Source organism: Equus caballus, chromosome 1 (assembly GCF_041296265.1).
Source record: "Equus caballus isolate H_3958 breed thoroughbred chromosome 1, TB-T2T, whole genome shotgun sequence".
NCBI lineage: Eukaryota > Metazoa > Chordata > Mammalia > Perissodactyla > Equidae > Equus > Equus caballus.
Genome location: NC_091684.1, coordinates 153,607,380 through 153,632,128, shown reverse-complemented (window position 1 = coordinate 153,632,128; position 24,749 = coordinate 153,607,380). Strand labels below are relative to the sequence as shown.

General features: G+C 36.9%; 2 protein-coding genes across 34 annotated transcripts in view; one reads left to right on the top strand and one right to left on the bottom strand.

Moving 5' to 3' along the window:
* The window catches only part of FAM227B (family with sequence similarity 227 member B), a 202,323-nt gene that overhangs the window by 78,938 nt on the left and 98,636 nt on the right, over positions 1–24,749 (bottom strand). For 5 of the 33 annotated variants that reach the window (XR_011426673.1, XR_011426671.1, XR_011426670.1 and 2 more), the window contains one exon: positions 19,731–22,279. The exons of 27 other annotated variants lie outside the window; for them this stretch is intronic. Coding sequence is in view for 3 of the 6 variants with exons in the window: in XM_070237032.1 (XP_070093133.1) it covers positions 22,257–22,279 (23 nt within the window). In the remaining 3 variants the exon portion in view is untranslated. Of the gene's footprint in view, positions 1–19,730; positions 22,280–24,749 lie in introns of those variants that run through there. One more of the 33 variants, XM_070237022.1, reaches the window with a different exon arrangement.
* FGF7 (fibroblast growth factor 7) overlaps positions 1–24,749 on the top strand; it is a 58,758-nt gene that overhangs the window by 3,983 nt on the left and 30,026 nt on the right. The gene's annotated exons all lie outside the window — the stretch shown is intronic.

Sequence of the window (24,749 nt, the reverse complement as noted above, 5' to 3'; positions counted from 1 at the left end):
AAAGATCAGAATCAAATTCTGCATTTCATTTTCATTGCTGTGACCCCTTAAATTTGTTAACAGGTTGTTAAACACCCTTCTTTGGAGGTTTTTAAAGATGATATAGATTTAAATGTCTCACATGATAAAGTTTTGCATGAAATGTCAGCTATGTGAAACATAATTGTTCTCTGAGTTACCATAAGAAAGTCCCCGGTCCTTCTCATAGCTTTGCTTTGAATGAAAGGGAAAGTGACCTGAGGATATTAATGGGCCTCTAAAGACTGCTTACATCACCAGCATAAGTATGTGGTTTATAAGATATTGCTAAGATAATGGTGGAGTGAGTAGGAGAGGTAAAAAATCTGGATGTATAATTCTGCTTCCAGAAGGTGTTAGGCTGGTGTAGATGGACAGAGGGCCTGGAGGAAGAGAAGGGGAATGGTAAAGAGGTAGATATTATAGCTCACGTCTCATATCTTCAGAGAATTTAAGAAATTATTTAAGCTACCCAGGGTTGTGAAGATCTCAATTCAGGTTTAATTACAGTGTTGCCTTGTGAAATATTTTAAATTTAGATTAGAGTAAGTAAATTGCAGAAAAAGTGCACCAAGGAACCCAATGGAAATAAAACTTGTATTAGTTGACCTATAGGGAAAACCCAACTATGTAAATGGAGGCATTCATGAGAGGCCAAGAGATGCTGGACCACATTTCCGACTCTTGGGGGAAAGAAGCTGCTGTTGGGAACTGGTCCTGAGATTGCATACTATTCTTACCAGGAGGCAAGAAAGCCTCTCCTTTCAACTTGTTCTCTCTGGTGGCTCCACGTTTAGCCTTACAGTAGGTTTCTAAGTGATGAAACTGGAGCCTAACCTGAACTAATAATAAGGGTAATAAAAGCATAAAGTGCCCTCCAAAATGGAATAAATATTCATATTCTTTGCAGAAGGAGAGCATTAATAACCTCATATAGGGACTGGCAATGAATGGTCAATGCTTCCACTGCTGTTGTAAGAGTGCTCCCCTTGAAGACAAAGGCAGAGGGTGAATTTAGATAACTGTTGGACCAGGCAGTCCATCAGCAGACAGAGGCAATCACTCCACACTTGACAGAAATAACACTGCTGTTTAAGCTGGGAATTGAGGTGCCGAGTGAGAGACGGCAGCAGTGCACTGGGCAAAGACAACTGCCCTGAGAGACAGATGTGGAACAGAGAACTCGGTCCCTCAGGATGGTTTTCTTGCTTTTGAAATACAATTTCTAAAAAGTTTTGCTCTTCCCCAAAATGGTCAATATCACTCATTCCTTTTAAGAAAAAATCCTTAATTGTCATAAACCACTGATTCAAGAAAAAGTACACCTCACTTGTTAGTTATAATTAAGCATTGTAGCATAGCAAGAAAAGGGTTAGCCATTCTGAAAATTGGCCAACGATTTGGCAATATTCTCTTTTGGATTGTTAGACTGTGACGGGATATGGCCTAACAATTGGCAAAAAACAAATAAACACAGTGTGGTTGGATTTGACTTTGGCCATAAAATCTTCAGCGACTCAATTGTCAACAAATCTTTGGATAAGCTCCTTTTCAACTATTATTTCTGCTAGTAGCTAGCAAATGTACATACCACCTCTAAATGTGCAGACAGTTAACTTGCTTATGCTCCAAACAGTTCTTAGCAAGTTATCTAAAAGAACAATACTTCACACCATCAAAACAAAGGTAAGAAAACCAGGACAACTCCACCTTTAAAAAAATACACAATGAGAAACATATCCATGGAGTTGAACCAAAAGCCTAGAATTATTGACAAAATGGGGAAATTCTGTAGAACTGGTGACCTGCATTCCCTTAAGAAAGTTGTCAAGGATTTAAATTAGGGAAGACATATAAATAGCTGGAGAGCAGGTTTGGAAATATTAGCTATTCTTTGAAAACTATAATATTAAAGATTATTTTTATTTTATAGTATTCATCTCTTTTTTTGGCTAATATAAGTGCCTGGCACTTATGAAGTGCTAATAATTTATTGCCACAGGTGCATCTCTTATTTATGTTGTAAATCCTCATCTGAACTGACCATCACTTTCATTTCTATATCACCCCAGAGCATCTGATCATGTGTCTTCCCTTGTGACTCAGCTGTATTGCAACTCTTTAGCCTATAGTTTTCAGAGACCCAGCTGAACTGGAGAGAACACAAGAAGCCAGCTTTTAGATATAAGGAAGAGTTTTCTTTTCTAGATTTTTCTATTTCTCAGACTTGGCTAAATATTGTAATCAGCTGGGGAACTTTAACAAATACTGATGCCAGGTCCCACTCACAAAGATTCTCATTAAATTGATTTGGGGTTCAGCCTGGGCATCAGGAATTTAAAAAGTTCCTCAGACAATTCTGACATGACTTAGGGGATCACATTAGATTACTGGGGAAACCACAGCCCACTTAAATAAGAATCTCATGAAGGTGGGGAGGACCCAGGCATCTGTGTCTGTTAAAGCTCAGCGGTGATTCTAACGTGCAGCTAAGGTTGAAAACCACTCCTTAATGGGACCAAAGGTTCTAATTCAGCCTGGATCCCCTCAAGTGTCCTGGAAATGTTTTGGAACCCTTAGAGGGCTCCAGGGTTAACTTGTACCATGGAGGATTTCAAAATGGGCTTATCAGAAATGAATCTCTGAATTATGCATTGAGGAAGTTCTTCTGGGTCCATTTAACCTCTCTGACAAATCTCAGTGGCTCCAACATTTGGTGAACTGGCCTGGAAATGCATGTGATGACAGCTCTGTAGCTACTACGTAAGAAGGCTTATTTGGTGAATAAGTTCGTTTCAGGGAAGAACAGGTCCTGTGCCACAGTCTTACAATGACAGGCAGGTCTGAATCTCTTCTGAGATTTTCAAGTGGCGCTGCAGCAGGGGACCTGGAGTATAGACATCAATGTCAGCTTACTCAGCACTTAAATGAGCCACTTATAACTATGAACCCAAATGCCCCCAAATTAGGATCTCACTTCCTATGGTCACCCCACAGAGTTCAAAGGTAGCGATTTAAAGAGACAACCTTCAGTCTAGAAAACTCAGAAGGGAAGAAACCCCAAGGCTAGAGGGTCTATCTAGGTTAGCGAGAAGGATGTGAAGCTGAGGTTCGTTCTCTGTAAGTTTCAGATTAAGGAAAAGCTTTCTTTTCTAAGGATCCTTACTTTCTTCATCTGAATGAAACAACTTTTGGTAGCACAGTAACTTCTTCACATCACTATTGAAATATAATACTTCTCTATATTTTAATTTCACATATGGCAGATAGAAGAAAAAGCAGGAATTGTATAATAAGGAGAAAAAAATAGTTCATTAAATGAAATGGGCTTCTATATGAATCCTTTCCTTTTCTAAACTGGATCCAATCTTTCTTTTTTTTAAAAACCACTCTATTGAGGTATGATTGACATACAAAAAGCTGTACTTATTTAATGTAAATAACTTGATGAATTTGAAGCATACATCTGTGAAACCACCACCACAATCTATGCCAAAAACATATTCATCACTTCCAAAAGTTTCCTCCTGCCCTTTTTATTTATTATTATTATTATTTGTGATACAAACACTTAACATAAGCTCTACTCTCTTAGCAAATATTTAAGTATACAAGACAGCATTGTAAACTACAGGCATACACTGTGCAGTAGATCTCTAGGACTTACTCATCTTGCCTAACTGAAACTTAGTACCCTTTGACTAATACCTCCCCATTTCCCCCTCCCTCTATCCCCTAGCCACCACCATTCTACTCTCTGCTTCTGTGAGTTTGACTATGTCAGATTCCCCCCATAAGTGGTATCACGTAGTGTCCTTCTGTGTCTGGCTTATTTCACTTAGCATAATGTCCTCCAGGTTCATAGCCAATCTTTCTACATGCAAAATAGGTTGGAAAAGGAAAATCCTCTAACTTTCACACGGTTCTGAAAGTCACATTAAAGGGTCGCTGAACATTTAACTGTCTCTTGACCAAGATTCATATTTGCGTTTGAGATTATATCCGTACCTGAGAAGCCATACCAAATTCACTAACAGAGAAAACGTCATTAAAGTTATTCAGCTGGTTGTGTGCACGGGTTTGTGTAGTAATACATAAAAACAAAGGAATCTGGGTGGGGAAGGAGAGAGTAGACTTATCCAATATCCACATCCTGGTAAAACTTGCCCTTTAGGCAGACGACATCCTCCTCAGAGGGAAGAGCGTTGAGGTCTGTTGGGGAGACCTGGCTCTAGAGATTCTCCATCTGCTCCAGTCGACTTCCCTGCAGAAGAATGTGACCACTTCTACTGGAGGGGACACAAGTACTTGACAGAGCCACTAGCCAGTGTCCTTCTAAGAATAAATAGGAAGAAAATACCTTTGTCTGTGAATGGGAGAGAAAAAAGTGAGAGAGGAAAGGAAAAAGGACTTTTTACAAAAATTAATGGATTTTGCATTTTAAGTTTAGGGTGTATTTAAATACAAAGGAGTCTCATGCAATATAGCTCTACTAAGTTTTTGAAGCATTTAAGGAATAAGGGCAATAGATTGATAAGATAGTAGTGGCAGGATTTCTGAGTTCAAAACAAAACAAACAAAAACAAAATAGTGTACAGAGGGGTTGAAAATGATTATTGCAGACGGTGCTCAAATAGGAGGTTTGAATCTATTAGTTAAATTTGTGTCTAAAACTGTAACAATCTTTGTTTATTTAACAGAACTATTCTGAAACTGGGTTACTTTTATGATTAATTTAAGACAAGAGAAATGAGGCATATTTCAACGTCCTTAAATACCATATTTATCATGTTCCATTAAAAGCTATTACAATATTTTCTACTTATCTCCTTGTTAGAACTTTAGATGTAATTGTAGATAATGTTGAGAAAATGATTTGAGATCAAATTCAGAATCAACTAAGCTTGCAGATTTTTCTTAAGGCAGCACTTCCAAATTTTGTTTCTTAGAACACTAGCGTCCCTTGAGATATTAATGGTTCTTCCTGCAGCATGGTTTCTGTGGCTAACCAATTGGGAAATATTAAGTTAAGTAAAGTTGAACAAGTTTTTCACAGCAGAAACTCTCTGAGCCTATACTACACTAATATGAATCACACAGCTCTGGGAGAAGACTATACGGCTTCCCAAACTTATTTGACAACACAGTACATACACTCCCTGTGCCTCCCACCCCCAATTCCCACCACTCTCCCCCCTGATTTGGGTAAAACATTTAAATTTCATTAAATTGCAATTTGAGAGCTATTGCCTAGGGATCTATCTGTGGTGTAGTGAAGAACTAAACCAAGCTTCCACTCTGTTGTTTGTTCCAAATAAAAAGACTATAAAATTGACCTGAACCAATGTTTTAAGAATGATCTTGAACCACAAATTTGTGCCAAAGTCAGAAGCCTGCATATGATTTTAGACTCAGGGTAGTATTTTGGGTAGGATAGTGGCCTGAAATCCAGAGATTTGCAGTGAGATTTAAGCCTAGTTTGAAGCTCTTTCTGAGTTCTGAGTAGCTTTATAGGATCACTCTTCTAATTTGAAATGATGCCCAATACCTATTATTTGGGCAAACTAGAAACTAAGCAAAAACATTTCCCATGCAGTAACCCAAAAATGTTTAAGGATTCCAACATGATTGAAAAATTCTTATCTTATGTACTTAAAAACAATAAGCTGTGTTCTACTTTTCAAAAATGTAGTTTGAGCAAAAGTTATTTTAATTATATCAACAGAGTAAGTTTCATTTACTGGCTAAAAACTATTTAGAAGTTTGAAATTTAGCATAACCCGAAGGGAGAAATGCAAGTTTAATGAATTAATTTCCACATCCTTTTAAGAGGTCGCTTATTTGAGATTTTAAATAGAACTGCCTCTCTAACCACCCACAGCACATTTGCCTTGTCTTATGGTTCTTTCTGTTTGCATCTGGCAATGCCTCTAGAATGTCAGTTTTGGAAAGATAAGCATCATCTCTTACTCTTCCTTTTGTCTCCCAATGGGCAGCACTTAGCCCAGTGCAAGAGGTGGAAGAAGCAAGAAGAATTGGCAATCACTTAATATATTTCTCCCTTAAGTTTTTACACATCCAAAATTTAGTTATAGGTAAGAAATAGATTACTAAAGTATCATAAAAATTTAATGTGGACAAGAATTAAAAGCCTTGCCGAAATGAGAGAGAAGTACAATTCACTTCTCTCTCACTCTCACATTTAAAGAAAAAACAGTATTGGCCTTTAGAACCTATTTGATTTAATGTTTTTCTAGGTAGTTTCAAGAGACTAGCGGAAAAGTTGTTTTCTTGTAGAGGCCAACAATCTAAGCAGACACAGGTATCACTGGTGATTCAGGAAGGGTGATTGGCAGGGCATGACGAAGACCAATTCTGGAAAACTATGGCCTACGCAACACCCATTCCTATTCTTATCTGACTGTCCACTAATTCCTGCATATCAAAATCTATATGCAGAAAAAAAATTCATAGTTGATATTGGCTTATGGAATATCTGTATTAAAAGGGGACACAGAGGAAAAGTCTTTAAGAATTAAATGAGCTATCCTAGTAAAAACAAGCAATGGGCTGATAATTTTTGGGTAGGAATCTTCCTACTTATTAGCAACACTTTTAGACTGATCCCAAACTCAGTGACCACCACTGAAGGGAGGAGAGGACATGTGTACAGGGAGAGAGAGCCAGGGAGAAGTAGAAGTCGGTGAATACCCGCTCAATTGGTTTTAGTGCCAGGAGCCTGGTCCTCAGACAGTCTTTAGGTGTCATATGGTATGGCTGACTGTACTTCTGACTACAGGCTTGGTTAGTCTTGGTCACACTGAGGCAGCTATCAGGGGGACTCCACCTGGAGGCAGTGGGCAGTTTCCTCCTTGTTTGCAGGAATAATGAAGACATCATACAAAACTTTGAAAGACTGGTGACTTCTGTTTTCATTCTTTTATTAATTCAACAATAGGAAGGAAGTCATTGATATCTTCCCCAAGCCAGACTGAGGCTCCAGTAGTAAATGAGTCCACAGTCGTGTTTTTAGAGCATTAACAGTTTAGTTGAGATACAAGTCAGAGGGGGCAAGTTTAGAGCACATGAGGGGGTTGCCTAACTCAGCTTGAGGAGGAGGGCATGGAAGTCTTTTTTTGGAAGAAAATGACCTGAAGGATGAGCAGGATAAGAGAGAACAGATGTACTACCTTCAGAGGAAACATTTTTTGTAGATGCTGGGTAGTAAGAGAGTATTGTAAGGTCAGGAAGTAGAGAGCAATTTAATATCTTTCCAGGTATCAGTGTTAAGCTCACTAAGGTGAATCTTTTTTTTATATTAAAAATATGAGGAAAAACACTTGCCCCTTATCAATTTTCAGACTTTGTCTGATTGCTCTGTTTACTAAAAATGGCTATTTTCTTTAAAGGGTAACTTTTTTTTGAAGGCATAATTTAAGTTCTGCTAATTGGGTTAATATTATTTTTCTGGATAACTGCATATTTTTCTCTTTTTCATGCCATTTCAATCTTTGATCATAATTGTAACCTGCTTCAGTCAGCCATTCACAAACAATCACTGTAAAAGCTACATTACCATTATGGAGGATTTTTTCCCCCATAATAGTTTCTAAAAAATGAAAGAAACAATGGTTTTGAGGCACATGTTTAGCCTTTAAGGATAAAATTATGGAGGCTATCTGCCACATTCTTTGAGATGAGACAACTTTTACCACCATTAGAGTTGAATTACCTGTTTCAGTTTAACCAGGACACTCAGTAGTCAAGCAGCTGTGCATAGTTTTACTCCCTCTAAATCATGAAGTAGGCAATGAGGCGAGTGTTTTCACACTTAGACAAATCTATTGAGGTGTCTCTGTTTCTGAGAAATTGTGCTCAATTCCCTTCCTGTACACATAATACATTATAAAATAATGTCAGATGTTGAATAGACATATGGAGGTGCTGTCGACTTTGAAAAGATACTGGCCCAATTTAGTCTTCAAATTTTCTTTCTTTAAGGCTTGAAGTTGTCCAGATATTGAATAATAATTTATCCTCAAAGAAGATGAGCATAAATCTATATCATGTTTGTTAGGTTGTACTTGGACCTATAATTTATGATGTTTTAAAGTACTATTTAGTAGCTTATCAGGTATTCACATTAATATTACTATTAAAATTACTGCACTATGCAGAAATAAATTTTGTTTGTGATTATTGTTATAAATCTTCTAATTTACACTATATAAAATTGCACAATTACAACTGGGAACTTTTTTTATTCTTTTTTTTTTTTTTTTTTTTGGTGAGGAAGATTGGCCCTGAACTATCATCTGTTGCCAATCTTCCTCTTTTTTACTTGAGGAAGATTGTCACTGAGTTAACATCTGTGCCAATCTTCCTCCATTTTGTATGTGGGATGCTGCCACAGCATGGCTTGGTGAGCAGTGTGTAGGTCCATGCCCAGGATCCAAACTTGCAAACCCCAGGTCACTGAAGCGGAGTGGGCGAACTTAACTACTATGCCACTAGGCTGGTCCCACAACTGGGAACATTTTTATTGAGTGACTAAATATAAGTAGATAACTAAAATGATGTTAATTCTTTAAAAATACATACACCAATACTGAATTTGGTGCAACTGGACACTTTATTCCATTCTAATTAATTTTCAAAATATCTCTTTGCTGTAAGCTTGCAATTAAACTATTAGTCCATTTCACAGAAGGAAAGAAAAGATTCTCAGGAAATTGGCCAATTTGAAGTTTGTTAGGGTACAAGTTCCAGTTTTAAAATTATACATAGGCCTGTTTTGCCTCCTATTTAGGTATGGTTCATTTCAATTAAGACTGATGTTCTAAATTAGCTGATGATTGAGGGGCTGGCCCAGTGGTGCAGCGGTTAAGTTCAAGCACTCCGCTTCAGTGGCCTGAGGTTCACAGTTTCAGATCCCAGGCACAGACGTACACACTGCTCATCAAGCCACACTGTGGTGGCATCCCACAGACAAAACAGAGGAAGATTGGCACAGATGTTAGCTCAGCGACAATCTTCCTCACCAAAAAAAAAAATAATAATAATAATAATTAGCTGATGATTGAAATGATCATATCAAAAACCTCTGTGTGCAATGATTGATTTTTTTTCTGGAAATATCTGGGTAGTCAGTTAACTTACAAAGAGTAGATATTGAATAACAGCCCTGATGGGTTCACTCTGTGATTAAGATTGTTAAGTATTAAAGAGCAAGAAGTTCATGTTCAGAATACTGCTTTGAACCTTTCAGTTTCCTTAAAGGCAACAAAAGTTACTAAGAGTCTTTGGAGGGGAAGAAGCGAGGTATTTTTAAGTAACATTTTCCCCTACAATGAAGACACAGGTCTTCAATATTATTTTAAGATAACAAAAATAATTACTACAAGAGGTAAACTTATTGAGTCGTTACTGTGTGCCTGGCACAGTGTTAAACACTTTAGCATATATTATCTAATTTAGTCTTCACAGAGCACATAGAATGTTGGGAAAGTTATGCTCATTTTGCAGATGGGCAACTTTGGCTCACAGAATTAAGTGACTTGCTCTAGGTTTCTTAGCTAGTAACTGTCAGAGTTGGGACGTAAACCCAAACGAGTTTAACTCCAAAGCATAGTTTTAGCTATCACCACATGTATCACTATACTGTCACTGGTGTTATTAAAACATCACGCATTAATTTGCACCATGCAGTGGGATAATTTGCATCTAAAGAACTATAAACAGCTGGAATTTTCTTCACTGTGATATGACCTAATGAGTACTTGGCATTATCTTCTTATTAAATAAAAACTTTACTCCAACTTTCCTTGTACAAAACATCTCCATCTGTCTTCTCCTGAGTTGGCGTAGAAACCTTTAGTTTATTTTCCCTACAAATTGCTAAAGATGCTGCAAAATTTAATTTGGTTGTATTTTAAACCCATTTCTGACACGTATTAAAAATATTTATACTTCTATTCATTAGTAAGTGTCTTCATAATTATTATAGAATACATACATACACAATTTCATTTCCGAGAGTGAATCAGGCAATTTTTGGAGTAAAGTTAGATAATTTCCCTCTCTAAAGGCCACTAAATCCAAATAGAACAAACACAAAAACAAACAAAAGAAACAGCAGAGAGCTTGTTCTAACAAGCACTTCTGAAGGATAGTTTGAAAAAGAAATAGTTTACTGGCAAATTGGTTCTTTCTTTTGTCCATGATTACTATGTTCTCAATTTATTTCTAATTCTCTTAGGACTTTACCCAATTAAAAGAAAAGAGACAAAAGAAAGGGAATAAAAATGATGAGTTGTGCAAAGACAGTATATCTGGAATTCTATTTTTTTAACGATTTTTTTTTGTGTGATTATAGGAAATCATATTATATGTCTGTTTCTCAAGGTTTTTCAGAAAACTAGACATATGAATTATTTGTGAGCTGACTGACCTTAGGTTCTTTCAATAGCTTAAAAATATCTTAGAATGTTTATATTCTGAAAGTTGCAGTGGCTCTTTCCAACAACTAGAACACTATTTATTGCAATATTGATTGCATATTGATTGCAATTGATTGAATATTGATTGAATAAATATTGACACATTGTGTGCTTGCACTATAGATACATAGAGAAATAGGGTAAAGACTCACTATTTGAAAAATTTCAGCCTACTTGGCAGACCAACACCAAACACTCAATTTTAATAGAATGTGGTATGTATGCGATAAAGATATGTTCAGGGAGTTAGGAGACTACAGTAGAGGGCAGGTCACAGAACCAGGGAGAAACTGAGCAAGACTCTCAAAGCACTTTATGTTTGAACCACATCTCAAAGAGCTAGTGGGAGTGAACCAGGCTAGAGAAGGGGATAAGGAATGGGGGAGGGAGTCAGAAGAAAGGGCATCCCTTCCTGGAAAACAGTACATTTTCAGGAAAGACTGAGTGGTGTGTCAGTAGGCACATATGGGAATTAGTGTTTCAGGAGCATCAAGTTCGAGGTAGGAAGTAGGGAGAGACGAGACTGTAGGGAAGTCTCATTTCTTAGAAAGTTGTTTACCATTTTAGGGAACATGTACTTTATCCCATAGGTAATAAGGAGCTATCGAAGAACAATGTAGAAGCAGGAACTAGTCAAAAACAGCTATTTACATTATTCACAAAAATTACCTGAATAGTTAATATTTTAATAATGTGAACACGTATTTTATTAAAAGAGTTAATCTCTTTTCTTCTTCCCAAAGTTTCTTACCAGAACTACTCAAAAGTAGCAAAATTAGCTCATGTTAATTAATATCCATACTTTGCTCTACCCACTGTTTGCTATCGGGGTTTATGAATGGACTAGATCATCAGTTAGGGAAGAGAAAAGGTAGAAAAGGTAGGCTTGAACAATTCACCTACGATGTATCAGTCTTAGTTTATTATACCAACAGTGCTCTTTTAGTATAAACATTAATACGTATTATTTACCACCTCAGAGTAGATTGAATTGATTAGAAGGTGAGAAGCAGCACGAGGACAAAGAAATGATACAGTATTAGGTATTATGGGACCCGGGATTTAATCCTTTTTCTTCCAGTAATTAATTGAATGACCTTGGGCAAGTACTTATCTATTCTGGGCCTCGGTTGTTTTTTTTTTTAAATATAAAATAAAAGAAGTTAGAGCAGATTGCTTGAATAGATTTCTTTTGAAAAATGTTACCAATGGTACTAAGCAACTGAGAGAGAAAAAAGGTGTATTGGCTATCTATTGCTGCATAACAAATTAACCCAAATTTAGCAGCTTAAAACAACATTTCTTCTCTCAGAGTGTCAGAGGGTCAGGAACCTGGGAGCAGCGAGCTGAGAGGTTCTAGCTCAGGCTGTCTCACAGCGTGCAGCCAAGCTGTGAGCCAGGACTGCAGTCTTCCCCAGACTTGCCTGGGGTTGAAGGATCTGCTTCCAGCTCTCTCACATGGTAGTTGGCAGGCCTCAGTTCCTAGCAGGCTGTCAGTCAGAGACTTCCTCTTTACTATATGGGCCTCTCCATAGGCTTCCTCAGTGTCATCCTAACATGGTAATTGACTTCTCCCAGACTGAGCATGAGAGAGAGGGGGAGAGAGGGAGCAAGAGTGCACCTCCAAGATGGCAGTGGCCACAGCAGCACTTTTGCCTTATGTTATTGGTTACACAGACTGATCCTAGTAAGTTGTTGGAGGGTGTGAATTACTAACTGGTGGGGATCATTAAAGGCCAAACCAAAGGGTGGCTACCACATATGGTTTCTGCAGAACTTTTAGTCATGCTGGGAATTAAAGTATACATAACGATTACGTTAAAGCAACAACAGACGAGGAGCAGAGCAACACATGAGTGAAATCAGCCTGAGGAATAGATAGCTCTCCTATAGAAGCTGCTAGTTTGGCTTAAGTTCTCCTTAGGAGGCACGTAGCTCTCTTCTCTTACTACAAACTTAGAGAGGTAACCTTACTGTGTGTGTTAATACCCCACTTTGTAGCATTGAGAAAGAAATGAGATTATCTGCTTACTTGCAAGCACACTAGTGGTTAGATGAGACAAAGACAACTCCATTCTGGAGTTACAGGGCTGTAAGGAACTCTTGAGATCATCTAGTCTGGAGATCTTGACATGGAGTTTGCATATGGCCCTCAGGGAAATTTGTAAAGAAAAATCGTACACAAAAATATTGGGGAGTGGATTCAAAGCTTAAATTAGATTTTCAAAAGTGCCCGTGTTTCCAAAAAAACGTATAAGAAGCCTTGATCTAGTCTATCATGCTCACTTTATTGATGAGGGACCTGAGATACAAAGAAGATAACTTTTCAAAATTATTTCATAAATTAGTGGCAGTGGTTGTTTGGACTAGAATTAAAGTCTTCTGAGTTTTAGTTCTGTATTATTTTACTTACATCCACTGTGTATGTGACATGCATTGTTACTGTGGTTTGTCAAAGTAAAAGCTTAGCTGATTTCCCTCCATTTATACACTCTTAGTACTAGGACCATTTTCCCTTTTGTCCCCTTACCAAGTGTTAAAAAGTGGGGATGCTTTGTATAAGTAAAAGAGTCATCACAGAGAGGAGAATATTGCTCCAAAGTGTTTATGATGTGAAAACCTAGTATTTATACATTAAGAAAAAGAGATCAGCAAATAGATTATAGTTGGTCATCTATAATATAAACCCAAATCCTGATCCCATATATTCATTCATTCATTTGACAGATATTTTTAAGCACTTACTATGTGCCAAGAACTGTGCTAGTTGTTGGGAAAGCAATACAGTGGGGTTCAACATAGACACCATTTCTGCCCTCACACAGTTTCTAATAGTCCTCCCCTATCTGCCTCTGCCACTTCCAATCTCTTTTCCCTAATGGATCTGTTGCATGGTATGGGCAGCCCATAATTGCTGGATGGCAAGAACTGAGTAGAAATACAGGTGTCGGGTAGAAGCCAAAACAGGGTATCATTTTAAAAAGAAGAAAAACAAATGATGGGGTATTTGAATTGTTTGGTATAATTAGCAACAACATAGAGCTGATTTTTTTTCTGTTGAATGCTTAAGTAACTATGCTAGTGAGTTGCCTTTACACATAACTTTATAACAATAGGCAATTATAAAGGACATTGAATAAGGTAGTTAGTGAATAACCACTCTAGACAAAGCACTAGCCTGACAGCTGAGGTGGGAGGTGAGGGATAAAGAAAGGGGAGGTGGTGAGAAGAGAGCTGGAGAAAAGTTGATACATAGATGTAAAGAGGTATAACACTTTAAACTCCTGGTCCTAAAGTCTAGGGGAATATAATAGGGTAATGTAGATTTCCCCATCTACATTATAATTTTACATCAATTCATGAATTTTTCACTTACTAGAATAAAGATATTATTTTCAATTTTAATTTTCTTGCACATTAAAACTATCATATACTTTTAAATACCAGTGTTTTGTTAATTTATCTTATTTACTATTTTTAAAATAAAGATGAAGTCATCAGTATATTAGTTGGGAGTAGGCTGATGACAATTTCACTAAAGAAGATTTCTGATAAAAATGGGAACATTTTTAAAGTTGAGCCAATAATCATGGAAAACTTTAAATGTCACATGAAATTAAAAGGCAATTTGATCTAGTTTATTAGGATTTAAGTTAAGAATGAAATTTAATTCAATATTTATGGAGCACCTTTAATGTACAAGGTAACACAGGTCAGGTGTGCAAGCCTGTGGTTTCTTACTCAGATATATGGCTTTCATTAACTCATCCTAATGATAATACATGGAGACTACCCACCAGGCCCCTGGTAAATAATCTTGCACTGTATTGTTATTTCTTTTGACAAGTGTAAGAACTCAAGAATATTAACTAAGAAATTCTTTTTGTACACTGCTGGAAAAATACTATCTGATTACTTTGAGCTTTGCTTAGCGGCTAAATACATTTGAGCTTCCAGAAAGTTAAAAAGTAAGCCAAGGTCACAAAGCTAGTTAGAGGTAGAGCCAGGATTGGAACCTAGGTTTCTAGATATCCAGAGGTGCGTTAAAAAAGTCAAAGAGGGTCTGGCCCGGTGGTGCAGTGGTTAAGTTCGCACGTTCCACTTTGGCGGCCTGGGATTCACCGGTTCGCACTGCTTGGCAAGCCATGCTGTGGCAGATGTCCCACATATAAAGTGGAGGAAGATGAGCACAGATGTTAGCTCAGGGTCAGTCTTCCTCAGCAAAAAGAGGAGGATTGGCAGCAGATGTTAGCTCAGGCCTAATCTTCCTCAAAAAAAAAAAAAGTCAAAGAGAAAAACACGGCAACTAGCAAAAAGTCATATGCTAAAACAAGAGCTTCTCAATCTTTATGTAAACAAATTTTGTGTTGGGGTTTCACATTCAAAATTTTTTGAAATATAATTTTATTCACTGAAGTAATTAGTACTTATAAGTAATAGAGAAATTTCTTTGAGATAATCTAAGATTAAAATCTAAGATTTAAAATTAAAGTACAAGTTCTCAAGAAATCATATCCTATATTTGTGGATTCGAACTCTATGTTTGACATCTGGAAAGAAGAGTTAAAAAATTTAATTGTAGTAAAACACATAATCACATTCAATTTTACAGATATAAAAATATATACAGTTATAGACTTCTTATAGTTTTAAAATAAAAAGTGCTAAGTATGCAAATAAAAAAATTAATGCCCAGTGTTAAATAAAGACACTCCCTCTGTACCTCTCAAATCATAGTCCGGTTCATGAGTAAAATACTGCCCAAGTTTAGAGTAAAGGTGAAACAAATAACATCTATTTTCCTGGAGTGCATTCAAACAAAATGTATGATATTATACCATAGAAGATCATTTCTCTTCAGATCGCCAAGATTCTACACTTTGTTATGTTAACATCATCAAAAATGTTTTCCCCATCTTATAAATTTGAAGGCTATTATTATAAGAAAACTGCCTTGAAATTTAAACAAAGGCAATAGTGAGTTGGCCCAGTCTGTCTCAGATAATTTCACAGCCTTCTGAGGAGGATGAGCAGCTTTCATTATATCATCTTCAACATTAGATCAGCATCTTAGAGTTCCCTAATTGTCTTTAATGACCTAGTGACAGGTTGGTAGCCTCTATATTTACTAAAATCTTTCTTGACTGCTATCTTCATTTTGTACTTGGGGCAACAAGTTTTTCATATTTACAACTCACTGTAAAAACCAATACTTAGAAATAGCTATCTAATTTCCACCTTAGGGGTAAAGCTGTGAAATTTTGCCCAGTTCTTTCAAATACATGGGCCACTGAACCTTAGTATTTTATTTACACTGAAATATTATAGCCAGACTTACAGTCATGTGGCACATAACGACATTTCAGTCAACAATGGATCACATACACAGTGGAACAGTGTTTCCATAAGATTAGTACCATGTAGCCTAGGTGTGTAGCAAGCTGTGCCATCCAGGTTTGTGTAAGTCCACTCTATGATGTTCGCATAATAACAAAATCGCCTAAAGATGCATTTCTCAGAATGAATCCCCATTGTTAAAAGATGCATGACTATATATGTTTCTTCAAAATTAACTTTTTTTAAAGAGTTTTTAAAAAATTTTTTTCCTTTTTCTCCCCAAAGCCCCCTAGTACATAGTTGTATATTCTTTGTTGTGGGTCCTTCTAGTTGTGGCACGTGGGACGCTGCCTCAGCCTGGCTTGATGAGCAGTGTCATGTCCGCGCCCAGGATTCGAACCAACGAAACACTGGGCCGCCTGCAGCAGAGTGCGCGAACTTAACCACTAGGCCACGGGGCCAGCCCCCCAAATTAATTTTTTTTAAAGCAGGATTTAGATACATGGCTAACATTGGCATTTGTGTGTGACCTACATAAAAGTTAATGGAAAATACATACATTTTTACCTGTAATTAAGTAAATTTTGGAAGCAAATACATTGATAGATTGTTTGCTATGTTTAAAGTAAACGGTCATCATTAGTGGTAAATTTGCTTGGGGTGGATTTTCTGGTAATGATGATAAGTTTATGCAAATTGATAGATTTCCAAACAATCACATTCATTTTTGAGGAAGCCGATTCAGGTAAAACTGCAGTCTGTCCCTGGAAAATTGTTAATGCATAAGAGAATTTATGCGGAATAACTTTGTGCTCTTTTACCATTGACTGCAAACTAATTCAGCTAACTTATCGCTCACACGATGGAGAAATAATATCAAAGATTCACAAAACTGGACTAAATTGAATAAACAGCTGGTGTGCTTTTTGCTTTTCATGCTGATTAATATCTAAGACAGAGGTAGAACCCTCAGGCTCCTGTTCCTTAGGGATCTAGCTTTAGCTTCTGTAACCAGAGAAGACTTCCTCACTCAGAGGCTCCTCCAGAAATCCTATTGATTTGAGTGTTTTAAATTATTTTGATGTCAAAGAGCAGATAAAGAACTGTAACCAGTAACTAACAAACTAATCTGGAGTTCAAAGGACAGAAATAAGAAACACGTTATGCTACTCTTTATAACTATGGCGTTGGAGGGCCAAATGAATGGAGGTTATCTCAGGAACTCTCTCATAAATGATTAAACCTTTTTCTTCTCAACTTTCTCCTTGACATCTCACTACTGATGTGCTCCCAACTCTCCTGTTTCTCCCCACATCTCCTTCCTTCTCTTCCTTCCTCCCCTCATTTACTCCCTCCTCTCCTCTCCCTCTCTTTTCGCTCTCTTTTCTTCCTAACTCTTCTAGCTCCTTTTCTCCATTTCTTTGCTTTAAACTAGACACAATATAGAACTGAAGTACATATTAAATATTCATTAAAGTGATTGAATAAATTTCCTGTACTTGAATTTAAAAAGCAATTAAAAAAGAATTTACATTTATCACATTAAAAAGCCCTACTTCTAATTACAACTTTATCAAAATGCACAGGAAAAATGGTTGAAAATAAATATATGCTAGATTACAATAATGATATGTTCAGGTGATTCTCTTTACTTCTTTTAATGATTTCCAAATATTCTTTGATAAGCATATACTAATTTTTTTATGAACATGAGCATATATGTATATATTTATACACTTAATTGTAATAAACCAGTTTGCTTTGTACGCATGTGGCCCTCATTTTCCTCTTTCTGATAGGACAAGAAAGACTTCCCTAACAACCAGTAGTCTAAGAAATCCAAGACACATAACTGTCAAACCTTTTCTTAAAGCTCCCCAAGAATGGAACGTCTTTCAGTCCATTCCAGTATTATATTTCCCTAACAGGACACTTTCTCATATTTAGGGAAATTACCCCTGCTTTAATTTAACCCCTTTTCATCATGTTCTTTTTTTCTGCAAATGAATAATGGATTGACATGACTAACAAAACACTTTCATATATTTAGAGAAATAATTTAGGTCTTTTCTGTCTACACTCATCCGTTGATGATTTCATCTAGTCTCACGGCAAATGACCACCAAGTTTATGTCTCTAGCTTAGACTCCTCCCTTAAACTCCAGACTCATAAATTCATTTCTTCTTGGATAGCTATGAGGCATCTCCAGCTTAACACGTCCAAGCAAAACTCAGGATTTTCCCCTGAATGCTCTTGAAAATGGTAATGACAATGCCAGTCTTTCTGTTTTTTGGGCCCCAAACTCTGGAATCATCATTGACTTACCTGTTTCTTTCACATTCTATATTCAATCTGTTAATAAATCCTCTTGTCTCTATCTCCAAAACACATCCACACCTGACCACTTCTTGCCACTGCCACTGCCGTCAGCTTAGTCTAAGCTACCATCATCTGTTGCCTAGATTACTGCAGTAGCATTCTGCCGTCTCCCCGCTTCCACTCCTAAATCAACTCTTACTACAGAATCAGAGTGATTCTTTCAAAATATAAATCATGTGACATAAGTAAGTGACAGATCATGTCATTTTCTACGCAAGATTCTCCAATGCTTTCTCAATTCACTAGTGTAAAATCTAAGATTTTTACAATGGCCTACAAAGCCCCAGAGGATCTGCACCCCTCACCACCAACTCGCAATAGGTGAGAGTTATCTTCTCTATCTCCTCCTCCTATCTCCCTTGCTCACGTTGCTCCATTCACACTGGCCCTCTTGCTGCTCCTAGGACCAAGTCAGGCAAGCTCCTGCTTCTTGGCCTTTGCACTATCTGTTTCTCTCTTAAAATATTTCCTTCCCTAGATATTTGGGTGGCTCATTCCCTTACTTCTTCCTACTCTTTATTGAAATGTCATATTTTCACTGAGACTTTCTATATCCCCTCTCCCCAACACACATACTTCCTATCCTCTCTCTTCTTTTATTTTTCCCTTTGGCATTTACCACTCTCTAACATACTATATCTCATTTTTATCTATCGTGTAATGTAAACTTTCCCCGACTAGAAGGAGAAGGTGTTTTGTTCACTGTTATATATCCATCATCTACAACGGGGCCTGGAACATGGTAGGTGCTCAGTAAATACTTGTTGAGGGGATGAATGGATGAATTCCATAAATGTTTATTGAACACTTGTTGTCAGGCACTGGGCCATGAACTAGGGATAGAAAAGAGAACAAAGAAACTATTACTTCTCTTTGACTGCTTAGGAGAAGAAAATAACTAAATACATATAAACGCAGACATTTGTCAGAGGAAAACTGAATGCAAGAAGGAGAGAATTATACATAGATGAACTTAAAAATGGGTCAATAATGAGTTCTGTTTTAAACACTGAGGCTAGCTATGTGCATATGCCTGAATTCTGGGATGTTAAATGACTTAGAAGACCAGTTGGTCTTTAAGATCTTACTTTAGCACATCCAAGTCTCTCTGATCTATAGCTAATTTCAGAATCATTCTGGCTTATAAGAGTTCTTGAATAATGTACTTTTAATTATTCTGGAAACATTAAAATGTTTGCAAAAATGTTTCTATTCTTTTCCTTCTAGAAAAATCTCTAGAATAAAAAGATAGTAATAAAATAGTTTTTAAATGTTAAAATAGTGTTTGGGGGATTTACAATCTGAAAATTTAGAAAACATTCTAATTTGTATTCTCATCTAGACTGATAGAGTTACAATAGTCAAAGAAATTGCAGTATTTTTTTTGACAACGGCATATTCTTGGCACAATGACTTACAGGCATTTAATTGAATGGCTGGATGACTAAATGAATAAAAACACATTTACTTCTAATAATAGTAATAACAATAGGAGATAATATTTATAGAGACTTTATTCTGCTAAGTGCTTCACAGGTATAGTTATTAATTTAATCCTTAAAACAACTACCATGAGGTAGGTATTATTATCTTCATATTACAGATGAGGAAATGCAGACACAAAGTGGTTAACCAGTGTACCCAAGGTCATAGAGGCAGTAGTTGGCAAGGCCTGGATTCAAACACGAGCTATCTGACCCCAGAGATTACACTAAACCAGTGCTGCTATGGTGCTGCTACTAAGCAGGAGTGTGATGTGGGTGGGAAGTGAAGGTGCCTCACTTAGAAGGTATACTCTACGACTAACATTACAGTGTTGAGCGAAAAGCATGGCTTCCATCTCTAACGAAACAACGAGAATTCAACAATTGAAAAGTCTAAGTCAGAGGTAGAGGGAGACGTGATAGTTTAGCTCAGAGGCAGTGGATGGAATGTTCTGTCTTGCTCAAGGTCATTGGTGGCAGAGCCAGCACAGCACCAGAATCCAACCGTTGCTCTGACATTCCAAGGTGGTGTTCGTTCCATTATAACCATGTAGAGAATAACACATTTTGAAAAAGTCCTATGGGAAAAAGGCTTTTGCAAATAATTCAAAAGATATGCTTGGGAGAGTAGCTTAGAAGATATAAAACAGCTATAACTTTATAAAATATTATTGTTAACTTTTCAGAAGTTTTCTGTTGTTTTATGACTTAACTCATTTAAACCACGACCAATATATAATTTCCCCGTAACTTTACCATAACAAGATTACAGCCTTAGTTGTGGTTAAATCAATAAAACATATAGCCTATGAATTGTGCAGATGTTTTGTTTCTGAGATAACATATGGTACACTGCCATAGCAATATGAGGTCACAGAGTTTGTATAAAGCATTTTTAGGCTCATGAATGTGTATATGTATTTGTGGGGAGGAAGAGTTGGTAAACATCAAAAAGCTACTCCAGGAAACAAAGGACAGGGTTGTGTCAGGATTAGGGTGGACCTGGATCCTTTCTTCCCCTTATTCTGTGAGAGATCTTTGTTGTATGGAGTACCAGGATGAGTAATGTTGAGGCTAGAAGGTTTTTCCATTTCTGGCTTAGGGGAGCAAGGATCACTGTCCACTGTTCGGATGGGGTGATAGCTGGCCATGAACTAGGTATAGACCGTCACTTGGTTCTTCCCTAAAATGTCCATTCCTGTTCTCTTGCAGAAGCCAGGAGCACCATGTTACATCTCCAACACAAGACTAGTGAATAGTAATAATGTCTGACATTTATGGAACACTTCTTTGTGTAAGGCACAAAGCTAAGCAATTCACAAGTGACACTTAATTTAATCTTCAAAATAATCGAACGAAGCAGGCATTATTATTTTTCTTTTACAAATGAGGAAATAAAGGCTCAGAAGGATTACGTAACTTTGAATAGAGCTAACGTCTGAAATAAATGACCTGAGTGAGGCTTCCAATTTGCATAAAGTTAATGAGTTTAGTATGTAAGTTTTTAGGACTTCTATTTTTGTGCTTTAGAAACCTTTATGCTTATTTTCTGGTGACACTCCCCATAACTGAGGGTGGTTTGGTAAGTGACTTCAAAATAAGTGAGGAGTTTCTATAATTAATATTTTATAAAATGAGGAGTAAAGGATGCCCTTAATAACACTTAAACAATTACTCAGCTAGTGCAATGAGCAAACTTCACACTTGAACTAGGAATCATTAGGCCGGAGTTTTAGTTCCTTATCTACTTGTGGTTTGTATTATAAACTACAAATTGGTTAATTTCTCTCAGCCTCAATTCTTTATAAGAAGATTAAACCAGGTGTTCACGAGGGTCTCTTTCAGCTCTAAAATCTTAGGGTATTGTAACAATTTTAAGTGGTTTTCACTATTTAAAATGCTGGGTTGGCTAGTAGATAGGGACTGGGATAGATATTTGAATGATACTTCCAGTGGACAGAGAATTGTTTACTCTTTCTAGCACTATCTCAGACGATGTTACCAAGTCCAAGCTTTTCTTGCGACTAAAAGTGATTTCCATCTACACAGGCTCATATTGAGCTTCTAACACTTATTGCTACTTATTTCTGTATGGAATAGAACTATCCTGAAATCAATCTATACAAAGTCTAAAATAAGACCATGAATTAGTACATGTTTTATACCTGTAAATCATCCTCTGTAGCACAATGATTTTAGTGTACAAAGACAGGTATATTTCTATGTAAACTTATCTTTTCTAGGCAAAACAATGTAAATTCCTTCAACCATTACTCTTAAATACAGTTTCCTAACCTCTCACCATCCACCAGTCCTCTATGGATGCCATCTAAGATGAGGTACCCAGAACACAATGCTCCAAATTGAGCAGGGCAAGGCCAAGAACAACAGAATTACTGCTTCCTCAGCAACACTATCCTTCTATCAAGGCAGATCACTTGCCACTAATATATTTTGGAGCAGATGTTCTACACTGTTGGCTCATCTTAAACTTGTCTACTAAAAGTTCCAGGTCTCTTTAAATGAACTGTTGCCAAGTCAGGCCTCCTCTGCTTCCATACCTGTATAGACAAAAAGATTGAATCTCTTTAAATATTTTAAATATTCCAAAGTCAGGATTTTTATCACTTTAATCTGGTTTTCCTTCCAGAGGGCCCAAATTTATAAAATGTTGCTCTAGTTAAAAATTGTGCTGCTAATATAATAATGACTTTTCTCCTTTCTCTTAAAACTGTGGAAATGTGGTTTTTATAAACAATCTTGGAAAATCATCCTAAAATGTTGCAACGAGGTCACTGAAAAATTATAGCATATTTCTCCATTTTATATTCTCTATTTTTCTACTCATATAGTTCTGGGCAATTTGATCATGACTCATGACTTTGATTACAACCCATTATTGATTATCCTAAAATCTGAAATTTCATTCCTCTTTCTTTTCTTGAGCCGTTAGTCCATATATCTAATGGCTACTAGATAATTTTCTCACTGGCTTCCAGGCATTTCAAGTTCAGAATGTTCCCAAACAGACTCATTATCTTCCTCCTTAAACCTGCTCTTGTCTTGTATTGCTCACATGAGTTATGCCATCATCCACTCAGTTGACCCAACTGGAAGCCCTGCATTCTACCATCTCCTTTAACTCTCACTGTTGGTCACTGAGTCTTACTGTTCTGTTGCTTAATTATCTCTCTCTCAAATTGGATCCTCAAATCTCCTAGGAAACTGATATGGCTGGAGAGGCAGTGTGGTTCAACAGAAAAGATGTGTCTGACAGGCCTGGGTGTGAAATTCTGCTTTATTCCTAGTTCACGTATAATTCAGAGCTAGAAATTTAATGTTCCTGAGCCTCAATTTCTTCACTTGTAAAATGGGTTGTATGAAGTTTAAACTGTATAATGTATATATAACAGGTGGTTATCAGCAAAGGCTAATTCCTTTTCCTTTCCTCTCTTCTTCCACTACCAAGCTACTCCAATTGATAAACTACTTTAGTTAACATTCTCATCATATCACCTCCCTCCAAGGTCATTGCACTAATCTTTTAAATGATCTACATTTCTCCATTTTCTCAGCTTCCAAGCCATCCTCCAGACTGTCAATGTGTCTTTCAGTTTTCTTTCTAAAACTGAAATCTGATGATTGTAGTCCTACTTATAATGCTTACAGTTTGATGGTTTTCCAATGCCTACAGGGTCAAATCCAAACACCTGGCTCCAACATTGCTTGCTATTCCCCTCTTCCTTTTGTTCTAGCTGTACATTACTGCTTGCTGTGCCTCAAGTGCCTCAGGCTTTTTCACATTTCTGTGTATTTCCACTGGCTGATCTTTCTCCCTTTCTTTGTCTAAGTAAGGGGACAACACATCGCTAGGGCACACTTTAAAAAAAAAAAAGAGTGCATGCCATATTGAAGTAGAGTTAGCATGTTATCATCAGAAATAAGGACTAATAAATTGCCTTGCAATACCTGAAACATATCATGCATCACCCAAAGATTCACAGAGGGAAGAGCACTTGTTAAGTCTTTCCCATGTGGTATTTCCTCTTTTCCCCATTTCCAGTTTAATCTCAGAAAAATAGTATAGACAAAAGGGGGGGGGGGAGTGGGGAAGAAACACTAATTATACCCTACATAAAAATCCTGGTAATAATAATGATAGCCAATATTTTTTTAAGTCTTTGGTCTGTATATAGAAAATATTTACCTATTACCATATCCTCAAGTAAATTCAGTTCTTCTACGAAATTCCCTATTAATGAGAAAGTATTGGTTCCACTCAATTTATCTGTTCTTTTAATCTAGATGAGATCTTCAAGATCTAGATATTCCCCACAACTGTCCTCCTAAACCACTCTATACAGGCCTTCAGTCTCACCATCCTCCATCAGCCAGTTCCAGGGATTGTAGGGAGCAGAGATAGAAAACCAGGACCCTGTCCCTACAGAGCAGTATTATTTAAAGTGTAGTTTGGGGACTGCCCATTTTAGGATCACCAATTTTACTTGTTAAAAGCATGTTTCCTAAGTCTCAATCCTCACCCACTGAATGAAAATCTCTGTTGTTATTAGGCGTCTCAGGTGATTCGTGTGCATGTTAAAGATTAGGCACCTTAAGTCTAGATGACATTCCTGTTCATCTACGTGTCATCACTGTGCTAGGTGCGGAATACACAGGCTTAACAGGGCAGACACGGTAACTCTAGTATATAGAACTTAGAGTTGTCAGGAATTCATCTGGCATGTAAAGCAAGGTCAATCTGTATTTCTACGTAGGTTTCAATTTTTAAACATCTATTTTTTTTGATGGAACACCATGTGCAAAAAAAAGCACATCAAAAGCCAGTATCTTTAAAAACAATTTGTGTGTTCTCTTAAGTAATGGAAATGTAGTAGGAGCATGTTAAAGTAGTAAGTGCTATATTATATTGGTGCTTAAATGTAGTACTCTGAGAAACACAAGACAAATATTTTTTTTACTGAATTTGTGGTTAGATCCATCATCAGTTATAAAAAAGAATTTATAGAAAAA